This window comes from Mus caroli, unplaced genomic scaffold (assembly GCF_978045245.1).
Source record: "Mus caroli unplaced genomic scaffold, Mus_caroli_1 scaffold_2, whole genome shotgun sequence".
Classification (NCBI taxonomy): domain Eukaryota; kingdom Metazoa; phylum Chordata; class Mammalia; order Rodentia; family Muridae; genus Mus; species Mus caroli.
Genome location: NW_028227257.1, coordinates 94,542,567 through 94,567,020, shown reverse-complemented (window position 1 = coordinate 94,567,020; position 24,454 = coordinate 94,542,567). Strand labels below are relative to the sequence as shown.

At 38.5% G+C, this 24,454-nt stretch overlaps 1 protein-coding gene and 1 pseudogene across 1 annotated transcript; one reads left to right on the top strand and one right to left on the bottom strand.

Annotated features, from left to right (window-relative positions):
• Nucleotides 1-336: 336 nt before the first annotated feature.
• Nucleotides 337-541, bottom strand: LOC110290299 (protein transport protein Sec61 subunit gamma pseudogene; annotated as a pseudogene).
• Nucleotides 542-16,936: 16,395 nt separating this feature from the next.
• On the top strand, nucleotides 16,937-17,872 carry LOC110308166 (olfactory receptor 2G3-like). The gene has a single exon (XM_021180553.1). The coding sequence runs from the start codon at nucleotides 16,937-16,939 to the stop codon at nucleotides 17,870-17,872; it is 936 nt and encodes a 311-aa protein (XP_021036212.1).
• Nucleotides 17,873-24,454: the final 6,582 nt, after the last annotated feature.

The window sequence follows — 24,454 nt, the reverse complement described above, 5'->3', positions numbered from 1 at the left end:
AGGAATAAAATAGTTGTAGGAAATTTCTATTGAGATCTTCGTGTTGGCCCTAGCACATGAAGCAAGCAGGCAGCATACTTTGAAATAAGATTGTTTCCCTTTGCCTTTTTAACTGCTTCTTTCCCAGGGTTCAGTGACTGCATGTGGCAAATCTAGTAAGAAATTTGAGACTTTTTGTTATGGAAAATGGTTATATTGAATTTATTTTAATTTAGAAATAGAAAACCTCATAAGAATGAGGAAAAAAAATGAGAAACGCAAAGCATCCAGGCAAGGTTTTACTTCATGGGCTTATCACTCCATCTTTGGTTCACTCGTCTCATGATGAGAAAGGACTCAGCCACCCACAATAATATTATTTATAGGCAATGATCACATTCACAAAGAAGCCAATGAATCCCATGATAGCAAATCCTATAGCTGTGGCCATGGCAATCTTCTGGAATTCTCTTCTATTGGGTTTAGTGCATCTTTTAACCAGCCCAATTGAGTCCTTTACAAACTGCCAACTTGGCTCAACAAACTGCCTTAACTACTCCATGTCCATGTCAGTGGGATGCTGGATTGGGAAAGTAGAGATATGCAGCTTTGGAAAGAATTGAGCCCCAGAGCCTTTTTCTTATTAAATCTGTGTACAGCTTTTGTTATAGTCTATTGATAGTTTATTGCTTTTTCCTAAAGTCTCTGGTTTCCAAGTCATCATGCTTGTCCTTCTCTACTTACCAGATGGTGTCAGGAGATCAAGGGATACAAATTGGAAAAGATGAAGTCAAATATCACTTTTTGCAGATGATATGATAGTATATATAAGTGACCCTAAAAATTCCACCAGAGAACTTCTAAACCTGATAAACAGCTTCAGTGAAGTAGCTGGATATAAAATTAACTCAAACAAGTCAATGGCCTTTCTCTACACAAAGAATAAACAGGCTGAGAAAGAAATTAGGGAAACAACACCCTTCTCAATAGTCACAAATAATATAAAATATATTGGCGTGACTCTAACTATGGAAGTGAAAGATCTGTATGATAAAAACTTCAAGTCTGAAGAAAGAAATTAAAGAAGATCTCAGAAGATGGAAAGATCTCCCATGCTCACGGATTGGCAGGATCAACATTGTAAAAATGACTATCTTGCCAAAAGCAATCTACAGATTCAATGCAATCCCCATCAAAATTCCAACTCAATTCTTCAATGAATTAGAAAGAGCAATCTGCAAATTCATCTGGAATAACAAAAAAAAAAAAAAATAGGATAGCAAAAACTCTTCTCGACAACCCTCTTCCAGTCAGAAAAGCACCAGGGCAGCTGGGGCGCAGGGTCCTCTGACACTCGCCAGCTACCCACAACACCCGCCACAGGATCTTAAGACTTCTGGTGAGTGGAGCACAGCTTCTGCTCCAATCCAAGTGCTCGGGACCTGAGACTGCATTAGTTAGGGAAGCAGAAACCGGCCTGAGTAGGGCCACAGGCCTCATCCGGCTGGATCAGCGCCGGGGTAGAGGGAGCGCAGGGTTGCCTGACACCCGCCAGCTACCCACAACCAGCGCCACAGGATTTTGGGACTGCTGGTGAGTGGAACACAGCTTCTGCTCCAGTCCAATCACGCGGGTCCTGAGACTGCTCTGGTTGGGGAGAGAGAAATCCGGCCTACATAGGGCCACAACCCTCTTCCGGTCAGAAAAGCACCAGGGCAGCTGGGGCGCAGGGTCGGCTGACACTAGCCAGCTACCCACAACACCCTCCACAGGATCTTAAGACTTCTGGTGAGTGGAGCACAGCTTCTGCTCCAATCCAAGTGCTCGGGACCTGAGACTGCATTAGTTAGGGAAGCAGAAACTGGCCTGAGTAGGGCCACAGGCCTCATCCGGCCGGATCAGCACCGGGGTAGCGAAAGAGCAGGGTTGCCTGACACCCGCCAGCTACCCACAACCCCCGCCGCAGGATTTTGGGACTGCTGGTGAGTGGAACACAGCTTCTGCTCCAATCTTTAAACAGTGACAATGATAACAACTAACCCCAGAGATTACCAGATGGCGAAAGGTAAACGTAATAATCTTACTAACAGAAACCAAGACCACTCACCATCATCAGAACCCAGCACCCCCACTTCGCCCAGTCCAGGGCACCCCAACACACCTGAAAAGCTAGACACGGATTTAAAAGCATATCTCCTGATGATGATAGAGGACTTCAAGAAGGACTTTAATAACACACTTAAAGAAATGCAGGAGAACACTGCTAAACAGGCAGAAGACAATAAAGAGGAAGCACAAAAATCCCTTAAAGAATTGCAGGAGAACACTGCTAAAGAGTTACAAATCCTTAAAGAAAAACAGGATAACATAATCAAACAGGTAGAAGTCCTTACAGAAAAACAGGAAAACACATCCAAACAGATGATGGAAATGAACAAAACCATACTAGACCTAAAAAGGGAAGTAGACACAATAAAGAAAACCCAAAATGAGGCAACACTGGAGATAGAAACCCTAGGAAAGAAATCTGGAACCATAGATAAGAGCATCAGCAACAGAATACAAGAGATGGAAGAGAGAATCTCAGGTGCAGAAGATTCCATAGAGAACATCGGCACAACAATCAAGGAAAATGTAAAATGCAAAAAGATCCTAACTCAAAACATCCAAGAAATACAGGACGCAATGAGAAGACCAAACCTACGGATAATAGGAGTGGATGAGAATGAAGATTTTCAACTCAAAGGACCAGCAAACATCTTCAACAAAATTATAGAAGAAAACTTCCCAAATCTAAAGAAAGAGATGCCCATGAACATACAAGAAGCCTACAGAACTCCAAATAGACTGGACCAGAAAAGAAATACCTCCCGACACATTATAATCAGAACAACAAATGCTCTAAATAAAGATAGAATACTAAAAGCAGTAAGAGAAAAAGGCCAAGTAACATATAAAGGCAAGCCTATCAGAATTACACCAGATTTTTCACCAGAGACTATGAAAGCCAGAAGATCCTGGACGGATGTTATACAGATACTAAAAGAACACAAATTCCAGCCCAGGCTACTATACCCAGCCAAACTCTCAATTAACATAGATGGAGAAACCAAAGTATTCCACGACAAAACCAAATTCACACATTATCTCTCCACGAATCCAGCCCTTCAAAGGATAATAACAGAAAAAAACCAATACAAGGACAGGAACCACGCCCTAGAAACAACAAGAAGGTAATCCCTCAACAAACCTAAAAGAAGACAGCCACAAGAACAAAATGCCAACTTTAACAACAATAATAACAGGAAACAACAATTACTTTTCCTTAATATCTCTTAATATCAATGGACTCAACTCCCCGATAAAAAGACATAGACTAACAAACTGGCTACACAAACAAGACCCAACATTTTGCTGCTTACAGGAAACTCATCTCAGAGAAAAGGATAGACACTACCTCAGAATGAAAGGATGGAAAACAATTTTCCAAGCAAATGGTCTGAAGAAACAAGCTGGAGTAGCCATTCTAATATCAGATAAGATTGACTTCCAACCCAAAGTCATTAAAAAAGACAGGGAGGGACACTTCATACTCATCAAAGGTAAAATCCTCCAAGAGGAACTATCAATCCTGAATATCTATGCTCCAAATACAAAGGCAGCCACATTCATTAAAGAAACTTTAGTAAAACTCAAAGCACACATTGCACCTCATACAATAATAGTGGGAGACTTCAACACACCACTTTCACCAATGGACAGATCATGGAAACAGAAACTAAACAGGGACACAGTGAAACTAACAGAAATTATGAATCAAATGGATCTGGCAGATATCTACAGAACATTCTATCCTAAAACAAAAGGATATACCTTCTTCTCACCACCTCATGGTACCTTCTCCAAAATTGACCACATAATTGGTCACAAAGCAGGCCTCAACAGATACAAAAATATTGAACTTTTCCCATGCATCCTATCAGATCACCATGGACTAAGGCTGATCTTCAATAACAAAATAAATAATAGAAAGCCAACCTTCACGTGGAAACTGAACAACACTCTTCTCAATGATACCTTGGTCAAGGAAGGAATAAAGAAAGAAATTAAGGACTTTTTAGAGTTCAATGAAAATGAAGCCACAACATACCCAAACTTATGGGACGCAATGAAAGCATTTCTAAGAGGAAAACTCATAGCTCTGAGTGCCTCCAAAAGGAAACTAGAGAGAGCACACATTAGCAGCTTGACAACACACCTAAAAGCACTAGAACAAAAGGAAGCAAATTCACCCAAGAGGAGTAGACGGCAGGAAATAATCAAACTCAGGGGTGAAATCAACCAAGTGGAAACAAGAAAAACTATTCAAAGAATCAACCAATCAAGGAGCTGGTTCTTTGAGAAAATCAACAAGATAGATAAACCCTTAGCCAGACTCATTAGAGGGCACAGGGAAAGCATCCTAATTAACAAAATCAGAAATGAAAAAGGAGACATAACAACAGATCCTGAAGACATCCAAAACACCATCAGATCCTTCTACCAAAGGCTATACTCAACAAAACTGGAGAACCTGGATGAAATGGAGAAGTTCCTAGACAGATACCAGGTACCAAAGTTGAATCAAGATCAGGTTAATGATCTAAACAGCCCTATATCCCCCAAAGAAAGAGAAGCAGTCATTAATAGTCTCCCAACTAAAAAAAGCCCAGGACCAGATGGGTTTAGTGCAGAGTTCTATCAGACCTTCAAAGAAGATCTAATCCCAGTTCTTCACAAACTATTCCACAAAATAGAAACAGAAGGTACTCTACCCAACTCATTCTATGAAGCCACAATTACTCTGATACCTAAACCACAAAAAGACCCAACAAAGATAGAAAACTTCAGACCAATATCCCTTATGAATATTGATGCAAAAATCCTCAATAAAGTTCTTGCTAACCGAATCCAAGAACACATCAAAACAATCATCCATCCTGACCAAGTAGGTTTCATCCCAGGGATGCAGGGATGGTTCAATATACGGAAATCCATCAACGTAATCCAGTATATAAACAAACACAAAGACAAAAACCACATGGTCATCTCGTTAGATGCGGAAAAAGCATTTGACAAGATCCAACACCCATTCATGATAAAAGACTTGGAAAGATCAGGAATTCAAGGCCCATACCTAAACATGATAAAAGCAATCTACAGCAAACCAGTAGCCAACATCAAAGTAAATGGTGAGAAGCTTGAAGCAATCCCTCTAAAATCAGGGACTAGACAAGGCTGTCCACTTTCTCCATACCTATTCAACATTGTACTTGAAGTCCTAGCCAGAGCAATTCGACAACAAAAGGAGATCAAAGGGATACAAATTGGAAAAGATGAAGTCAAAATATCACTCTTTGCAGATGATATGATAGTATATATAAGTGACCCTAAAAATTCCACCAGAGAACTCCTAAGCCTGATAAACAGCTTCGGTGAAGTAGCTGGATATAAAATTAACTCAAACAAATCAATGGCCTTTCTCTACACAAAGAATAAACAGGCTGAGAAAGAAATTAGGGAAACAACACCCTTCTCAATAGTCACAAATAATATAAAATATCTTGGCGTGACTCAAACTAAGGAAGTGAAAGATCTGTATAATAAAAACCTCAAGTCTCTGAAGAAAGAAATTCTAGAAGATCTCAGAAGATGGAAAGATCTCCCATGCTCATGGATTGGCAGGATCAACATTGTAAAAATGGCTATCTTGCCAAAAGCAATCTACAGATTCAATGCAATCCCCATCAAAATTCCAAATCAATTCTTCAACGAATTAGAAAGTGCAATCTGCAAATTCATCTGGAATAACAAAAAACCTAGGATAGCAAAAACTCTTCTCAAGGATAAAAGAACCTCTGGTGGAATCACCATGCCGGACCTAAAGCTCTACTACAGAGCAATTGTGATAAAAACTGCATGGTACTGGTATAGTGACAGACAAATAGACCAATGGAATAGAATTGAAGACCCAGAAATGAACCCACACACCTAAGGTCACTTGATCTTCGACAAGGGAGCTAAAAACATCCAGTGGAAGAAAGACAGCATTTTCAACAAATGGTGCTGGCACAACTGGTTGTTAACATGTAGAAGAATGCGAATCGATCCATTCCTATCTCCTTGTACTAAGGTCAAGTCTAAGTGGATCAAGGAACTTCACATAAAACCAGAGACACTGAAACTTATAGAGGAGAAAGTGGGGAAAAGCCTTGAAGATATGGGCACAGGGGAAAAATTCCTGAATAGAACAGTAATGGCTTGTGCTGTAAGATCAAGAATTGACAAGTGGGACCTCATGAAACTCCAAAGCTTCTGCAAGGCAAAAGACACCATCAATAAGTAAAAAAACCACCAACAGATTGGGAAAGGATCTTCACCTATCATAAATCAGACAAGGGACTAATATCCAATATATATAAAGAACTCAAGAAGGTGGACTCCAGAAAGTCAAATAACCCCATTAAAAATGGGGCTCAGAACTGAACAAAGAATTCTCACCTGAGGAATACCGAATGGCAGAGAAGCACCTGAAAAAATGTTCAACATCCTTAATCATCAGGGAAATGCAAATCAAAACAACCCTGAGATTCCACCTCACACCAGTCAGAATGGCTAAGATCAAAAATTCAGGTGACAGCAGATGCTGGCGAGGATTTGGAGAAAGAGTAACACTCCTCCATTGTTGGTGTGATTGCAAGCTTGTACAACCACTCTGGAAATCAGTCTGGCGGTTCCTCAGAAAATTGGACATAGTACTACCGGAGGATCCAGCAATACCTCTCCTGGGCATATATCCAGAAGATGTCCCAACCGGTAAAAAGGACACATGCTCCACTATGTTCATAGCAGCCCTATTTATAATAGCCAGAAGCTGGAAAGAACACAGATGTCCCTCAACAGAGGAATGGATACAGAAATTATGGTACATTTACACAATGGAGTTCTACTCAGCTATTAAAAAGAATGAATTTATGAAATTCCTAGCCAAATGGATGGACCTGGAGGGCATCATCTTGAGTGAAGTAACACAATCACAAAAGAACTCAGACAATATGTATTCACTGATAAGTGGATATTAGCCCAAAACTTAGGATACCCAAGATATAAGATACAATTTGATAAACGCATGAAACTCAAGAAGAATGAAGACCAAAGTGTGGACACTGTGCACCTTCTTAGAATTGGGAACAAAACACCCAGGGAAGGAGTTACAGAGACAAAGTTAGTAGCTGTGATGAAAGGATGGACCATTTAGAGACTACCATATCCAGGGATCCATCCCATAATCAGCTTCTAAACGCTGACACCATTGCATACACTAGCAAGATTTTGCTGAAAGGACCCAAATATAGCTGTCTCTTGTGAGATGATGCCGGGGCCTAGCAAACACAGGAGTGGATGTTCACAGTCAGCTATTGGATGTATCACAGGGCCCCCAATGGAGAAGCTAGAGAAAGTACCCAAGGAGCTAAAGGGATCTGCAACCCTATTGTTGGAACAACATGATGTACTAACCAGAACCCCGGAGCTCTTGTCTCTAGCTGCATATGTATCGAAAGATGGCCTAGTCGGCCATCAATGGAAAGAGAGGCCCATTGGACTTGCAAACTTTATATGCCCCAATATAGGGGAATGCCAGGGCCAAAAGAATGGGAATGGGTGGGTAGGGAAGGGGGGGCGCTATGGGGGACTTTTGGGATAGCATTGGAAATGTAATTGAGGAAAATATGTAATAAAAATATTAAAAATCAAAAAAAAAAAACTCTTCTCAAGGATAAAAGAACCTCTGGTGGAATCACCATGCCGGACCTAAAGCTTTACTACAGAGCAATTGTGATAAAACCTGCATGGTACTGGTACACTGACAGACAAGTAGACCAATGGAATAGAATTGAAGATGCAGAAACTAATACCACTAGAAGGCAACTCAGCCTTCTTATATAATGAAAGTAGAGGACAATATGCAAGCAATGCAATTTCTAAATCATCTGACTTATCATGTTAGACAACAGAATAATGTTTAAACTCTTGAGGGAAAATGTCCCAACCCAACAATTACAATTTAATTATTTGTACTGAAGAAATCCTGGATGATGTGTTTGGTTATTGTCCTTCTTTTAGATATGTATGTGCACATAATTTGCATGAATTTTCCAGCAGATGCTGGCAAGGATGTGGAGAAAGAAGAACACTCCTCCATTGGTGGGATTGCAAGCTTGTACAACCACTCTGGAAATCAGTCTGGCGGTTCCTTAGAAAATTAGACATAGTCCTACCGGAGGATCCAGCAATACCTCTCCTGGGCATATATCCAGAAGATGTCCCAACCGGTAAGAAGGACACATGCTCCACTATGTTCATAGCAGCCTTATTTATAATAGCCAGAAGCTGGAAAGAACCCACATGCCCCTCAACAGAGGAATGGATACAGAAAATGTGGTACATTTATTTACACAATGGAGTACTAATCAGCTATTAAAAAGAATGAATTTATGAAATTCCTAGCCAAATGGATGGACCTGGAGGGCATCATCCGAGTGAGGTAACACAATCACAAAGGAAATCACACAATATGTATTCACTGATAAGTGGATATTAGCCCAAAACTTAGGATACACATGAATGAAGACCAAAGTTTGGACACTGTGCCCCTTCTTAGAATTGGGAACAAAACACCTATGGGAGGAGTTACAGAGACAAAGTTTGGAGCTGTGACGAAAGGATGGACCATCTAGAGACTGCCATACCCAGGGATCCACCCCATAATCAGCTTCCAAATGCTGAAACCATTGCATACACTAGCAAAATTTTGCTGAAAGGACCCAGATATAGCTGTCTCTTGTGAGACTATGCCGGAGCCTAGCAAGCACAGAAGTGGATGCTCACAGTCAGCTAGTGGATGGATCACATGGCTCCCAATGGAGGAGCTAGAGAAAGTACCCAAGGAGCTAAAGGGATCTGCAACCCTAAAGGTGGAACAACATTATGAACTAACCAGTACCCCGGAGTTCTTGACTCTAGCTGCTTATGTATCAAAAGATGGCCTAGTAGGCCATCACTGGAAAGAGAGGCCCATTGGACACACAAACTTTATATGCCCCATTACAGGGGAATGCCAGAGCCAAAAAAATGGGAATGGGTGGGTAGGGAAGTGGCGGGGGGAGGGTATGGGGGACTTTTGGGAGAGCATTGGAAATGTAATTGAGGAAAATACGTAATAAAAAATATTAAAAAAAAAAAAGATTACTGTTCCTGACTTTGGATCTAATTCTTAGCCTCATCACCAGCTCTTGCTCCTCTCTTTCTTTGAATTGTAGTAATTATTGCCTGATTATTTCATTTCTTGAGATGACTCTGATACTGAGTCTGCTGTTCTCTCATCATGAAGCTTCAAATAGCTGCTTGATATCTCTAGCAACAAACCCAAACAACAAAAAACATGGAAACATAAGAAAACCTGAATTCCCAAGGCTCTCTTTTTTTTTAACCAGACTCATCTTTTATCAACTATATTAATTAACACTCTTACAGATTTTAGAAAGTAGTTTACTAGAGTTCTCTATGCTTTAATTTCATTGTTTCCAGTCAATTAACAATATCTAATAGTTTTCACTATTAAACTATATGTTAATCTTGTCCAGTTTTTTTATAGCTCCAATTTCCCCCACTAATAATCTGCCATTTTCCTACCCAGCTTGAGTCACTGAGTTTAATATTTAATATGGTCCTAATATGTAATTTATTTAAAGGAAAACCTCAAGAACACAAACTATTTACTTATATATTCAGCACATATTGATCTGATTGCCAATAGCAAAACACAGAAACAATCTAAATATTCATGAATAAATGAATGAACCTGGGTAATATATTGTGTTTACACAGTTGAAACTGTAGAACATGAAAAGGAAGAAAATCCTGTCACTCAAAACAATGTGGGTGGAACTGGCTTGGAAATTCAATACAACATGTTCTTACTTGTGAGGAGAATCTTCTCTTTCTTTTTCTTTTTCTTTTTCTTTTTCTTTTTCTTTTTCGTTTTCTTTTTCTTTTTCTTTTCCTTTTCCTTTTTCTTTTCCTTTTTCTTTTTTAAAAATTAATTCTCTGGTTAGATGCTGGCGAGGATATGGAGAAAGAGGAACACTCCTCCATTGTTGGTGGGATTGCAAGCTTGTACAACCACTCTGGAAATCAGTCTGGCAGTTCCTCAGAGAATTGGACATAGTACTACCGGAGGATCCTGCATTACCTCTCCTGGGCATATATCCAGAAGATGTCCCAACCGGTAAGAAGGACACATGCTCCACTATGTTCATAGCAGCCTTATTTATAATAGCCAGAAGCTGGAAAGAACCCAGATGCCCCTCAACAGAGGAATGGATACAGAAAATGTGGTACATTTATTTACACAATGGAGTACTACTCAGCTATTAAAAAGAATGAATTTATGAAATTCCTAGCCAAATGGTTGGAATTGGAGGGCATCATCCTGAGTGAGGTAACACAATCACAAAAGAACTCTGTACTCACTGATAATTGAATATTAGCCCAGAAACTTAGTATAGCGAGATACAAGATACAATTTACAAAACACATGAAACTGAAGAAGAATGAAGACCAAAGTGTGGACACTTTGCCCTTTAGAATTGGAAACAATCACCCATGGAAGGAGTTACAGAGACAAAGTTTGGAGCTGAGACAAAGAATTGACCATCTAGAGACTGCCATACCCAGGGATCCATCCCATAATTAGCCTCCAAACGATGACACCATTGCGTACACTACCAAGCGTTTGCTGAAAGAACCCTGATATAGTTGTCTCTTGTGAGAGTAGGCCGGGGTCTACCAAACACAGAAGTGGATGCTCACAGTCAGCTATTGGATGGATCACAGGGCCCCCAATGGAGGAGCTAGAGAAAGTATCCAAGGAGCTAAAGAGATCTGCAACCCTGTAGGTGCAACAACATTATGAACTAACCAGTACCCCGGAACTCTTGAGTCTAGCTGCATATGTATCAAAAGATGGCCTAGTCGGCCATCACTGGAAAGAGAGGCCCATTGAACACACAAACTTTATATGCCCCATTACAGGGGAAAGCCAGGGACAAAAGATGGGAATGGGTGGGTAGGGAAGTGTGGGGGGGCAGGGTATGGGGGACTTTTAGGATAGCATTGGAAATGTAATTGAGGAAAATACGTAATAAAAAAAATAATCATTCTTTTTGTTTGCATCTCAAATGATATACTACTTCTTGGTTACCCCTCCACCAACTCCCCCATCCCACATCTGCCCTTCCTCCTCTGCTTTGCCTGTATGAGGGTGCTCCTGAGAATCTTTTTTTATTTTTAGTACATCTTTTATATACATACATATATATATATATATATATATATATATATAGTTATAGTTATAGTTATAGTTATAGTTATAGTTATAGTTATAGTTATAGTTATAGTTATAGTTATAGTTATAGTTATAGTTATAGTTATAGTTATATATATTACATTAACAATAATATTTTGACACTGGAAAATTCATGCAAATTATGTGCACATACATATCTAAAAGAAGGACAATAACCAAACACATTATCCAGGATTTCTTCAGCACAAATAATTAAATTGTAATTGTTGGGTTGGGACATTTTCCCTTAAGAGTTTAAACTTTATTCTGTTGTCTAACATGATAAGTCAGATGATTTAGAAATTGCATTGCCTGCATACTGTCCTCTACTTTCATTATATAAGAAGGCTGAGTTGCCTTCTAGTGCTATTAGTTTTTTTAAAAATTGCTTCTGTGAAATTGAAGGAACTTGTCTGCATATATAGGTGAGAAGACAGGTACAAGGCAGATTATTTCCATGCATTTTTTATGATCTGGGCATATTTCATCTGTGTTCTTAATAGTAGTGAATGTTGAGGAATATAAGGCTAACAATAATAGTAATGATAATAGCATAATAAGTAATTTGTGTGATTTCTAAAATTTAAATCTATATTATAACTACAGTAAATCTTCTAATAAAGTTATACAACATCTCTAATCTTCAATATTATTGCATTTAATGTGATCTCTAATGAAAGTGTATCTAAGCATTTATAAATATCTTACATTACCCATGCAATAAAGATTATAGTAGGTAGCAGCAATAATGACAGCTTTTCTTTCTTTTAAGTAAACACAACTACTTTCAAGGGAAAATTATTAACTTTCTTATTGGCCATCAGTATGTTTACATGATTGTAGTATTTCATAGTTAGGCATTCCTGTGGATTTAATTTCTTCCTTCCTGAGAGCTTCTGAGCTCCACATTCTCTTCTTTCCCTTCTTGACTTTAACATTTATTCTAGATTTCTCATGAAATTAAATCTTGGAAAGAGGTACCCCAACATCGCCATAATAATTTTCAAACACTCCTAATGGTATCTCTTTTTTTGGCCAAATGGCATTTTTCTAGAAAAATTTGCATAGACCAATAATAAATTGATTAGAAAATTGTTTTCTCAGATCATTTGATTGACTTTCCTTATATTTATATATAATTAGTAAATGTTTTTATGAGGTAAAATATATTATATCTTAGTCATTATACCACTTTGCTTCTTGCATTTTATTTATAAAAATAAATTTTAGTTTTGAGAAACTGATAACACCTGAAAGTATACATTTTGGCAGTGGGCCTTATATAAGCCAAAACAGGCTTAAAATGCCTTTACAGTAATATGTTAAACATTACAAGTATGATTGCCTCTAATTCAGATTTTAGTAATCTGGTGGTTGTAGTACCTGCCTATAATTACAAAACTTGAGAGCTAGAGCGAAGTGAATCAGGATATCAAGGCCACTTTCAGTTACCCGTGGTGTTTAAAGATAGATCAATTCACATGAGATATTGTCTTTAAATAAACAATTACAACCCCAGAATATTTGTAAATTGTGTTAACCTGGAGCATATATAATACTATTTGCTGTGATTTTTAAAATGCTATGTTAATTATTATGCTAAACTTCAGTACATACTCCACAAGAATATCTACATTACCTCATAAGTTAATACTAATGTAGCTATCACCTATTTTAGGGCAAGAATAAGTTATGTTTGCCCAAATGATGTGTTACAAAGTGTTGGGTTCATCATTCATATTCTTTTATTTCTTTTCCAGAACTTACTTTTTAAAAATTCCTCCAATATACTGCTTTGCAAAAACCCCTGGAAAGGAGGAGTTGCTAAATTTGAAAAGTATCCCTGATACCTAACAAATCTCCAAATCAATTGTAAGTGATAAACTACTTCATTGAATCATGAAACATATTGAATTCATGTGGTCTATATATGAAGGTTAGATTGAGTTATTGACCTTCTGATGGAGCACCAGAGTTTTCAAGCTTATTATAAAGATATCCAGTTTTCTCCTTACCTTCAGAAAGAAAAGTTTATTTTTTACTGTTTTAGTGTATAAGTGCTGAATGGTTTGTGTGTTCATATGACAATGAGAAAGAGTAACTTAGTAACACATTCTGATGTTTAAGCATGATACCACCTTAACTTCTCTCTAGTGGATTTAAATAGTTATTGAGCATTAAACATCATTGTCACTGGTAAGTAAATTCTTATTGTTTTGAATATATACTTTGACTAAATCTTGGATATCATGAAAATAGGTTTACTCTTCACATAAGATCAAGATGAATATAAGGGGAAAGCAACCTTACAGCACTTAATAGTCCTTATTGTATGGGCTAAAGGGACATAAGCAAGCATGAAAGGCTCTCAGAAACCCAAAGGTAAACTTTGCTGCGTACACACACACACACACACACACACACACACACACACACACAAACACATACACACAATCATCCAAAGAGTAGACATGAAACTGTTTGATAGCAAAGACATGGTTATTGCAAAAGGAAGTCATGCATACTATATAAAGGACATAATAGCTGTTTTTAAATTAGGTATGTTGGAAGAAGACATTGTCAATGGTAGCTATTGCCCTATGAAGCAAATTGAGGTTATAAAAATCAACTAGATTATATAATAATGCTTAATTGAAATCTATAAGGAGTTACACAGAAATTTCCTGGAAATCCAGACTTATTTCTCTGAATTTGTTCCACACTTTGAATTTTATACTGGTTTCTAAAAGTACCTGACTAGTTTCCTTTGTGAAAGAGACAATTGTGTGTTTAGATACAGTATGTTTATATCATGAATAACTCTGCAATTGCATGTTTTATAGATGTTTATAGCAGTTGCAGACATTAGGTGACTAAAGATGCTCTTTGGGGAAGTTGTGTACACTCAGGAATTAATGGTTTACCCTATTATTTGATAGTTTGAAATACAGAGGGTGTATAAAGCTACCAAAAATTTTAATAGCCTTCATATTTACCCATTTAGTGAACACACAGTATCAGGAGATATGAAACTGTACATTTTGATACATTTCTATTAGTATTAACATTGATGTCACTATGCTTATGTATAGACATTTGATTGTATGAGCTTCCAGAAAATTTTTTGTAATTACTCAAATAACTTCATATTATTAAGTATATTACTGGTATTATAAGTACCAATCATACAAAAGTGCTTCATGTATCAAAGGTTTATTATTCCTTCATAATTTTATTATTGTGAATAATTATTTTCCTGTACATTATAAAAGTTCTTTACTGTGGATCATATGATATAATGATGTTATAATGATTTCATGTGTGGAACACTTATGATCAATTCCTGCTTTTGTTTCATATTCATTATCTCATTTAATTTATCTACCACATGTCAAATATATGAACTTGGTGATATTTTGTCTTTTTCTTCAGATGAGCTCAACATGACACAGACTGGTGATATGAATGTAGAAGGCCTCTCAGTCAATGATTGAAGGAGCCAATCATGTAGGAAAGATTATTGGAAAGCAGGCTCTCCCAGAGTACAGCATCCCTAGTCATCCTCTCTTTTGATTAGGTATTATCATGGTTTTACACATAGAGAACTCTATTCTATTGGATAAACCATGGATGTCATTTGTTATATAGTCACTTTTAACAACCAGACTAGCATTTCCTGTTCATAATAGAAGATCTAGGTGCTGTTTGGAGGATCTGCAAGCAAACTTGAAACACTCTTCTGCTCTTATCTTCCCATGTGACTTAAGAGGAAAGGAAACATGCAACTTAGCTCTTTCCAAGTCCATCTTTGTTTTAATTACTCAACTTTACAACCTAGTTAACATAACATCACTTCATATCACTATTTGTCCTGAAAACCTTTACTTAAATACAAGTGTTCGAGATGTCCCTGAAGAACAGTATATGTAAACGGGTGTTTTGTAAGATGTGTTCATTTTATGACCTGTAAATACTTTTTTGTGAAGAGGCTTCTTGAGCAGATGTATCAATTCCTGAGCCACTAAATACCTCATTCTTTGCAGCATTCACTGGACATCACACTTATTTAGGTAATAAGAGTATTTATTATAGCTATTAATGTACAAACATCCTCTGGTATAAAATTAGTATCAAAATAATGATGAAAGGAATAAATAGAAATGATGAGAAAAGGAAAACAGAGTGGAGATATGGATGGATGAATGTTTGACTGTTAGTCCTCAGCAATGTGTCTATGCTTGAGACTTCATTGCTGTTTCTACATTGTTCCCTTTAAACAGAATATATATGTGTATATCTTCAAGGAAAATAGGAAAAATAAAAAGCCTAAGGAGCTCTCAATAAAAAGTTCTACTAGCTTTAATATGTTTAAATCCTTTTTAGTAAAGCTATTTATTTTTTTTTGATTTTTAATATTTTTATTACATATTTTCCTCAATTACATTTCCAATGCTATCCCAAAAGTCCCCCATAGCGCCCCCCACTTCCCTACCCACCCATTACCATTCTTTTGGCCCTGGCATTCCCCGATATTGGGGCATATAAAGTTTGCAAGTCCAATGGGCCTCTCTTTCCATTGATGGCCGACTAGGCCATCAGTAAAGCTATTTATTTATAGTGGCTATAATCATAGATGTGAGTTCCTGGTAAATGTTTTCATGTTTTCTTGGCACTATTAGCATTAGACAGTTTTGTTTGATTCTATGTGCTGCATAAAATTCTTCAGACATTATTTTTTAATCTTTAAAATTCTTATAAGGTTTATTATTTTTATTATTATTATAACAACGTATTATTCCATATCACATAGCATGAAAGTACAGGAATGAGTTATTAGTTATTAGTGTAGCTCATACCTACTTTATCTGGTTTTCAGTCTCTGTTCTTCACTGTGTTAGGATGGCTATGCAGTGTAACACATATGAGGGTTAGTGATGTGGCACATGCTGTAACCTTGGTTTTACTTACTGATTAGTAAGTGGTGCACAGAATAGTGGCCTTCTTATTGTCTCTACAAATGCTGTTCCCATCTACCTTCATGCTAGTTGAGATTTAGGTTTCTCTGCATAGCCCTGTAGCCCTGGCTATCCTGAAACTCATTCTGTAGACCACACTGACCTTGAACTCAGAGATCTGCCTGCCTTAGTCTCCTGAGTGCTGAGACTATTGGTGTGTAATCATCACAACCATGCTTTTCATATCCTTTGAAGTATGTGATTTATGAATAAAGTTTTGGAGAATGAATAGAACATGGGTGATTTTGACTGGAAAATGAAATTCTCTTGTAGAAAAGGCAAGAATTCTGATCATTTATATTAAACAATGAATTTAGCATTGCAATCTTATCTGAAATTCCTTTCCAGAAGCTGGAGGACATCTTCGCATTTGCACTAAAGTTCAGACACCCAAGATATCTATTTTCTTAAACTTCTGGTCTAAAATACCATTTAATTGGGCATTTGGTTTTCAGGGTAATACCTGGTTCTCTGAAAGGAAGGTAACCTGAAAAAGATGGACCATATGAAAATAAATTTCACAGTGACTGAGTTTGTGTTTCTGGGGCTTTCATCTGATCCCAAGGTACAGCTGGTTCTCTTTTTTGTATTCTTGTTTTTCTATATGTTGTCAGTGGTTGGCAATATCATCATCATTACTATTATTCAGATAGAACCCCGCCTGAAAACCCCCATGTACTTCTTCCTCGCTAACTTGTCCTTTCTGGACATCTGCTACACATCCACCAATGTCCCGCAGATGCTTTCCAACATGGTGGGAAGTAAGAAGACCATCCCATTTGCCAGCTGTGCCACACAGATGTACTTCTCACTCTCCTTTGGAATGATTGAATGTGTTCTTCTTGGTGTTATGGCTTATGACAGATATGTAGCCATCTGTCATCCTCTACATTACACTGTTATCATGGACCAAAACACCTGTGTCCAACTGGCAGCCATTTCTTGGTCCAGTAGCTTCCTCAGCTCCATGGTTATCAATGTTCTCACCTTGAGTTTGCCCTACTGTGGACCAAATGTTCTGAATCACTTTTTCTGTGAGGTTCCTTCAGTTCTGAGGTTGGCTTGTACCGACACTTCACTCACTGAGCTGGTGGTTTTTGTATTTAGTATCATCATTGTCTTCATTCCTTTCCTCCTTATTATTGTTTCCTATGCCCGCATCCTTCTTTCTGTTCTCAGGATGCGATCAGCCTCTGGGAGGCACAAGGCTCTGTCCACCTGTGCCTCCCATCTCACAGTTGTGACCTTATTCTATGGAACTGCCATCTTTATGTACATGAGACCACAGTCAAAGTCCTCCAGGGCTGGTGGGAAGGTCATTGCAGTATTCTACACTGTAATTACACCTATGCTTAATCCATTAATTTATAGCCTAAGGAATCAGGATGTCAAAGGATCTCTGAGGAGAGCTATCACAAAACAGAAGACATAAAGTCTATGAAAGGGCCATAAGCTCAACTGCTAATCTAGGATAACTACCACCCAAGTCTGAAGAGAGAGAATGAAAAATGCTTAGACCATCAGCTGTTTCACTGACTTACATAACAAACACATAAATCTATCTGAAGCAACAGGAAAAATAGTTCTTCCAAATACACAGTAGGGCATTAATGTATCAAAACAATTGTCTTTATTGAATGAATGCAATTTTCTGTTTACTGGTAAAATTAGTATCTCCTGAATTGCACTGTAAAATGAATTAATTGAAATTCTCAGCAAGATGAAACTCCTCGTTTTAAAGTTTATTATTTTTATTATTACTACTATTTAATCTTTTTGTATTATAGTCCAGCTGCTATCCCCCTCCAGGTCTGCCCTCTCACAGTTCCTTATCCCATTACTCCTCTCCAATCTCCAAAAGGCTGTCCCTCTACCACACCAGACCTCCCCACTCCCTGGCACCTCAAGTCTCTCAAGGGTTAGGTGCCTCTTTTCTCACTGAGGCCAGACTAGGCAGTCTCTGCTGTGTATGGATCAGATGCCTCAAATCAGTTGGTGTATGCTGCCTGGTTGGTGGCTCAGTGTCAGAGATCTCAGGGGTCCAGGTTAATTGAGACTGCTGGTCTTCCTATGGAGTTGCCCTCCTCCTCAGCTTCTTCTAGCCTTTCCCTAATTCAACAACAGGAGACCCAGGCTTCTGTCCATTGCTTGGGTGTATCTTCATCTGACTCAGCTGCTTATTGGGCTTCTAAGAGCACAGCCAAGCCGGGCTCCTGTCTGTAAACATACTCAGCATCAGGAATAGTGTGAGGTTTTGGAGCCTCCCCGTGAGTTGGATCCCAATTTGGGCTGGTTACTAGACCTCCTTTCCCTCAGTCTTATCTCTCCATAAATAATGTAAATAACTTCAATAACGGAAATATCAATTCTCAACACATGTAGAATTGCAGCTGAAGTCTTTTTTATGTAAATTCCACAATTTTGATATTCTTATAGTCTCCCTGCAAGCAAATCTCTGTAGTCTACTTTTGATTCAAAATTACTTTTGGTTGATCTTCTTACAAATAGACTTGCTTAACCATTCCTCCCTTCAGGGCTCAGGGAATTCTGAAGAAGTAGAGATGGTATGAGTGTAAGAGCCAAAAGGAAATACAGGGACAAAATGTGTAACAAATACTGAAGGAAAGGCCATCTAGAGTCTGCCCCACCTGGGGATTCATCCCATATACAGACACCAAACCTAGACACTATTGCTGATGCCAAAAAGTGCTCATTAACAGAAGCCTACTATAGCTGTCTCCCAAGAGTCTCTGTCAGAGCCTGACAAATACAGAGGCAGATGCTTGCAGCCAACCATTGGACTGAGCATGTCTCCAATGGAGAAATTATAGAAAGGACTGAAAAAGCTGAAGGGGTTAACAACCCCATAGGAAGAACAACAATATCAACCAACCAGAGCCTCAGAGCTCTCAGGGATTAAACCACCAACCAAAGAGTACACATGGTTGTACTTGTCATGTGTCAATGGGAGGAGAGGCCCTTGGTTCTGTGAATGCTCAATGCCCCAGTATAGGGGAATGCCAGGACAGTGAGGTGGGAGTGGGTGGGTGGGAGTGGGAGCATCCCCATGGAAGCAGGGTCAGGGGAGTTCCAGAGGGGAAACTGGAAAAGGAGATAACATTTGAAGTGTAAATACATAAAATATCTGATAAAAGAAAAAAGAAAAAAAAAGAGGATGGAGGATAATATCACAAACATATGAAAATAGGGACTGAGACAGCATATACAGGGACTACACAGGTCTGCACTAGTTGTGGTCCTAGAGATGAGAAAAGTGGACATACATCCCATCCTGAACCCCAAAGCTAGCTACAGTTGAAAACCTCTTAAAAGTGAAATACAGCTTTCTCCAAGGGAGCCTCACCAGGGAAACAAACCACTCAACAGCAGACCCCATTCATAGCAGTAAATTCCCAACATAAATAGATTTCAACAGCCTCTTTGGAAGTTCTTTGTCTAACAATGTCCATTCAGGGCATTTTATTTTTTAACTTACAGGTCCTTTGCATATATATATATATATATATATATATATATATATATATGGATATATATGTATGTATATATGTATATATATGTATGTATATATATATGTATGTATGTATATATATATATATATATGTATATGTATATGTATATATATATAGGCTTCTAGTTTTTGTTTTTGTTTTTTTAATGGTACTCCTGTGTGTCGTATGGTATGTCTCTGTATCTAAATATGTCTCTCATGCATATTCTTTGACTCTTTTGTATCTGGTTGATTTGTCCTATTCTAACTTGTTTGTTTTTGTTTTATTTCATTTTTATTATTATTCTTTAGATGTCAGTTTGTTTTCTAATGAGAGATGGAGACAGTTTGAATCTGGATGAGAGGGGAAATGGAGAAGAACTGGGAGGAGTTAGGGAAGGAGGAACACGCTAGACCAAGAATGAAAGATTGGATCCATTTTTAATAACATCTAGCACATATAATACAAACTTTTCTTCTACATAAATTCAAGGGCCAATCAGTAAAAATATAGCTCTGATGGTGTAGGTGGGGGTCCTATGTATTTAAATATTAAATATTTACCAAGCAAAATAAAATGACAGTCATGAATATGGACTTTAATTCAGTACACAGAAGCTTAATATTTAGAATTTTCCTTGATTTACATATAAATATGTTATATAATTTCTCATACACAGCACGTAAAGAAAAATGCATGCTTGATACATTTTCTTCAGAACAATTTGTCAAAAGGACAGGATAACATTCTAAATTCTTCCAATATCACAAAATAAAATAGATATACTTATTTGATTTTTGATAATTTAGAAACAACTATACTAATTTTTAAAAAGAAATTCAAAATTACCAATGATATGTAGAGTTGGACTTTTTGATAAACAAAAAACGGTTATCTCCTAACTTAAAGGCTCTAAATTAAACATTCACTCACATTGCAAAGGCAATATGTTGGCCCAAAGCCAGGGGAAAAACAACCGAAGGGAATGAGTTCTTCCTGTTTTGAATCTATCAGTGATCTCTTCATTTCTTGTTAATGTTTCTTTTGTCATAGCCAACAACTTATCATCAGGTACAATAATGTAAGCAAAGTAATCCAGACACCAGAGGAAGTAAACTGGGTCTCATGTAGATCTTGCCAAGTACATGTTTTGTCCCTTTTATGTTTTCTTTGTTTAACATTAAAGAGAAACTCAATATTTTAGAAACACTACATGAGTAAATCTACTCACTATATGTAGGGCATTGCTCAAAAAGGAACTAATTTTAAAGCTGACAAAAATGATGGACATTTTTTTCATTTCATCTTTCACTACATTGACATTCTGAATGTATAACATTGTTGCATGTGTGTGACCATGGCAACACACAGTTTGAAAAAATAAGAAATATACAGTATTCAATGATGTAAGGTGCTTAAAATATTTACATTTTGCTTATTCATTTACTTTATAATTTAAGATCTTTATTTTATTTTATATATATATATTTTTTTTCCTTTGGTTTTTTCAAGACAGGGTTTCTCTGTGTAGCCCTGGCTGTCCTGGAACTCACTCTGTAGACCAGGCTGGCCTCGAACTCAGAAATCCGCCTGCCTCTGCCTCCCGGGTGCTGGGATTAAAGGCGTGTGCCACCACGCCCGGCGATCTTTATTTTATTAACTAGTATTAATTTTACAAATTATGGCTGTGGATCTCTGTATCTGTTTTGGTCAGATGCTGGGTGGATCTTCTCAGATGCCAGTTATGCTAGACTTCTGCATGCAAGTATAACAAAATATCATTAATAATGTCGGAGAGTGGTTCTTGCCCATGGGAATTGTCTCAACTTGGCTGGTGATTGGTTGGACATTCACTCAGTCTCTGTTCAATCTTTGCTCCTGACTTCTTGTATATTTTGGATCAAAAGTTTTATGAGTGGGTTGGTATTCTTACACCTATATTGGGAGTCCTGCTTGTCCATAGGACGTTGCCCCTTTAGGCTCCATATCCTCCACTGCTTGGAGTCTCAGCTAGAATCATCCTCATATGTGGGAACTAAAAGGGGGAACTAAAGGGAGGCATTGGGAAAGAACGGGGGAGGGAGGATAGCCCACATCTGGCCAGAGTTCCTTCTGTGCTCTGGGCAGGCGGATGTGGGAAGACTGTCAGAAGCTTTCCATTTGGCAAGAGTGGGCATCTAAGCAACAGACCCAACTTGACGGGAGGTGGACAAGGGGCCGCCGCCGACAGGGGCCCCATGATTATAGGAGAGAGGACTTAGGGAGAGAGGTTCCAGCACAGGCAAGAGTAAGCACAGTGAGCCTTGACTGGAGCACAGGAAGGCCTTCCATTGGGATATTAGAAACAGCTCATTAGAGGAAAGCCTATCCTATCGTCTAAGTGCATTGGGCCTTGATGAACAGAGACAGTTTATGGTTTTAGAGCTTTATTGTAGAAAGGCAGGGATAAAGGAGAGAAGGTGGAAAGAGAGAGAGAGAGGGACCAGCCATGGCCAAGAGGAGAGAAGGGGGAAAGGAGAGAGAGAGAAGAAAGGTTAGAGGGTAAGAGGAAGAAAGAGAGGAGAGAGTGAGGAGAGGGGAGAGTAAGAGTAAGGGGAGTAAGAGAGTGAGGTGGGGATAAGCAGCCCTTCTTTTGGTATGCTGTTATCTTTACTGTTGCTAGGTAACTGGGAGGAGTTTAGCCAGAAGGTCAGAAGCTTGGGACATTGTCTACAAGAATACTAACCATACTTCTGTGGGAGCTGAGGGGATGGTAAATTCGACAGGAGCCAGAGGTCCAAGAGACATGAGGGAACTCCTTCTGTCCCACATAGGTGAATTATCACCACCAGGTCCCGGGGTTCAACATCTTGACTCGACTGGAGACCAGACTGTCTGTGCATAGTCCAATGCCCAACACTCATAGACCCCTGGAGCTTCCCCCAGGCCAGGACTTCATGGAACTGAAAAACAACAACAACTTCTTCTCCTCCTCCTCCTCCTCCTCCTCCTCCTCCTCCTCCTCCTCCTCCTCCTCCTCCTCCTCCTCCTCCTCCTCCTCCTTCTTCTTCTTCTTCTTCTTCTTCTTCTTCTTTTTCTTCTTTTTCTTATAAGGAATTTTTATTAGATATTTTATTCATTTACATTTCAAATGCTAACCCTAAAGCCACCTATAATATCCCCCCACCCTACTCTCAAACCCACCCATTCCCGCTTCCTGGCCCTGAAAATGTTCTTTAAGCAAAGGGACATTGTCAACATAAAGTGACAACCTACAGAATTTTTACCAATGCTACATCTGACAGAGGGCTAATATCCAAAATACATAAAGAACTGAAGAAGTTACAAACCAACAAACAAAAGAATCCAATTAAAAATGGGATACAGAGTTAAACAGAGAATTCTTAACTGAGAAATTTCTAATGGCTGAAAAGCACTTTAAAAAGTGTTCATTGTATAACAAGAGGTTGAAAAACATTTAGGAAATATTAAGACAGAGGTGTCCTTACTTGGGCACTCCAGCTTATTGACCTTTTGAATTCTGTGGACTGTATCTTGAGTATTCTATACTTTTCTTTTGGCTAACATCCACTTATTAGTGAGTACTTACCATGCATGTCCTTTTGTGTTTGGGTTACCTTACTCAGGATGATATTTTCTAGCTGCATCCATTTGGCTGCAAAATGCACGATGTCCTTGTTCTTAATAGATGAGTAGTCTTCCATTGCGTAAGTGAACCACATTTTCTGTATCCATTCTGTCATGGGACATCTGGGTTGTTTCCAGCTTCTGGCTATCATAAATCAGGCTGCTATGAACATAGTGGAACACCTGCTCCTGTGGCATGGTGGGATATCTTTTGGGTATATTCCTAAGAGTTGTATAGCTGGATCTTCAGGTAGATCTATATCTAATTTTCTGAGAACCTCCAGATTGATTTCCAGAGTGGTTGTACCAGTTTGCAACCCTACCAGCAATGGAGGAATGTTCCTCTTTCTCTACATTCTCTCCAACATGTGTTGTCACTTGTTCTTTTGATCTTAGCCAATCTGATTGGTATAATGTGGAATCTCAGTATTGATTTGATTTGCATTTCTTTGATCACTAAGGATTTCGAACATTTCTTTAGGTGCTTCTCAGCCATTTGGGGACAGCAGAAAGAATGGAGACAGGGAAACTTGGGAGATAGGAGGTTGGGGGGAACCTCCAGGATGTGCCAGATGCCAGGGAGGTTAGAGACTCTCAGGACTCAAAGGGACCTTAGATGAAATGCCCAACAGTAGAGAGAGGAAACGTATAGAGCTCACTTCCAGCAGGAAAACAGGACACCAAGTGAGGGATGGGGTTGCCATCCCACAGTCACAACTCTGACTCATAATTGTTCCTATCTGAAAGAATTACAGGAATGGAAATGGAGAGAAGACTGAGGAAAATAACAGCCTGTGACAGCTCAAGGGTAACTCCTAAGGCCTGTCACTATTATTGAGGCTATGGAGAGTTCACCAAAAGGGACCTAGCATGACTGT

Bases quoted from the DNA above. Each gene is read 5' to 3' on its own strand.
- LOC110308166 (XM_021180553.1), top strand. From the start codon at position 16,937: ATGGACCATATGAAAATAAATTTCACAGTGACTGAGTTTGTGTTTCTG.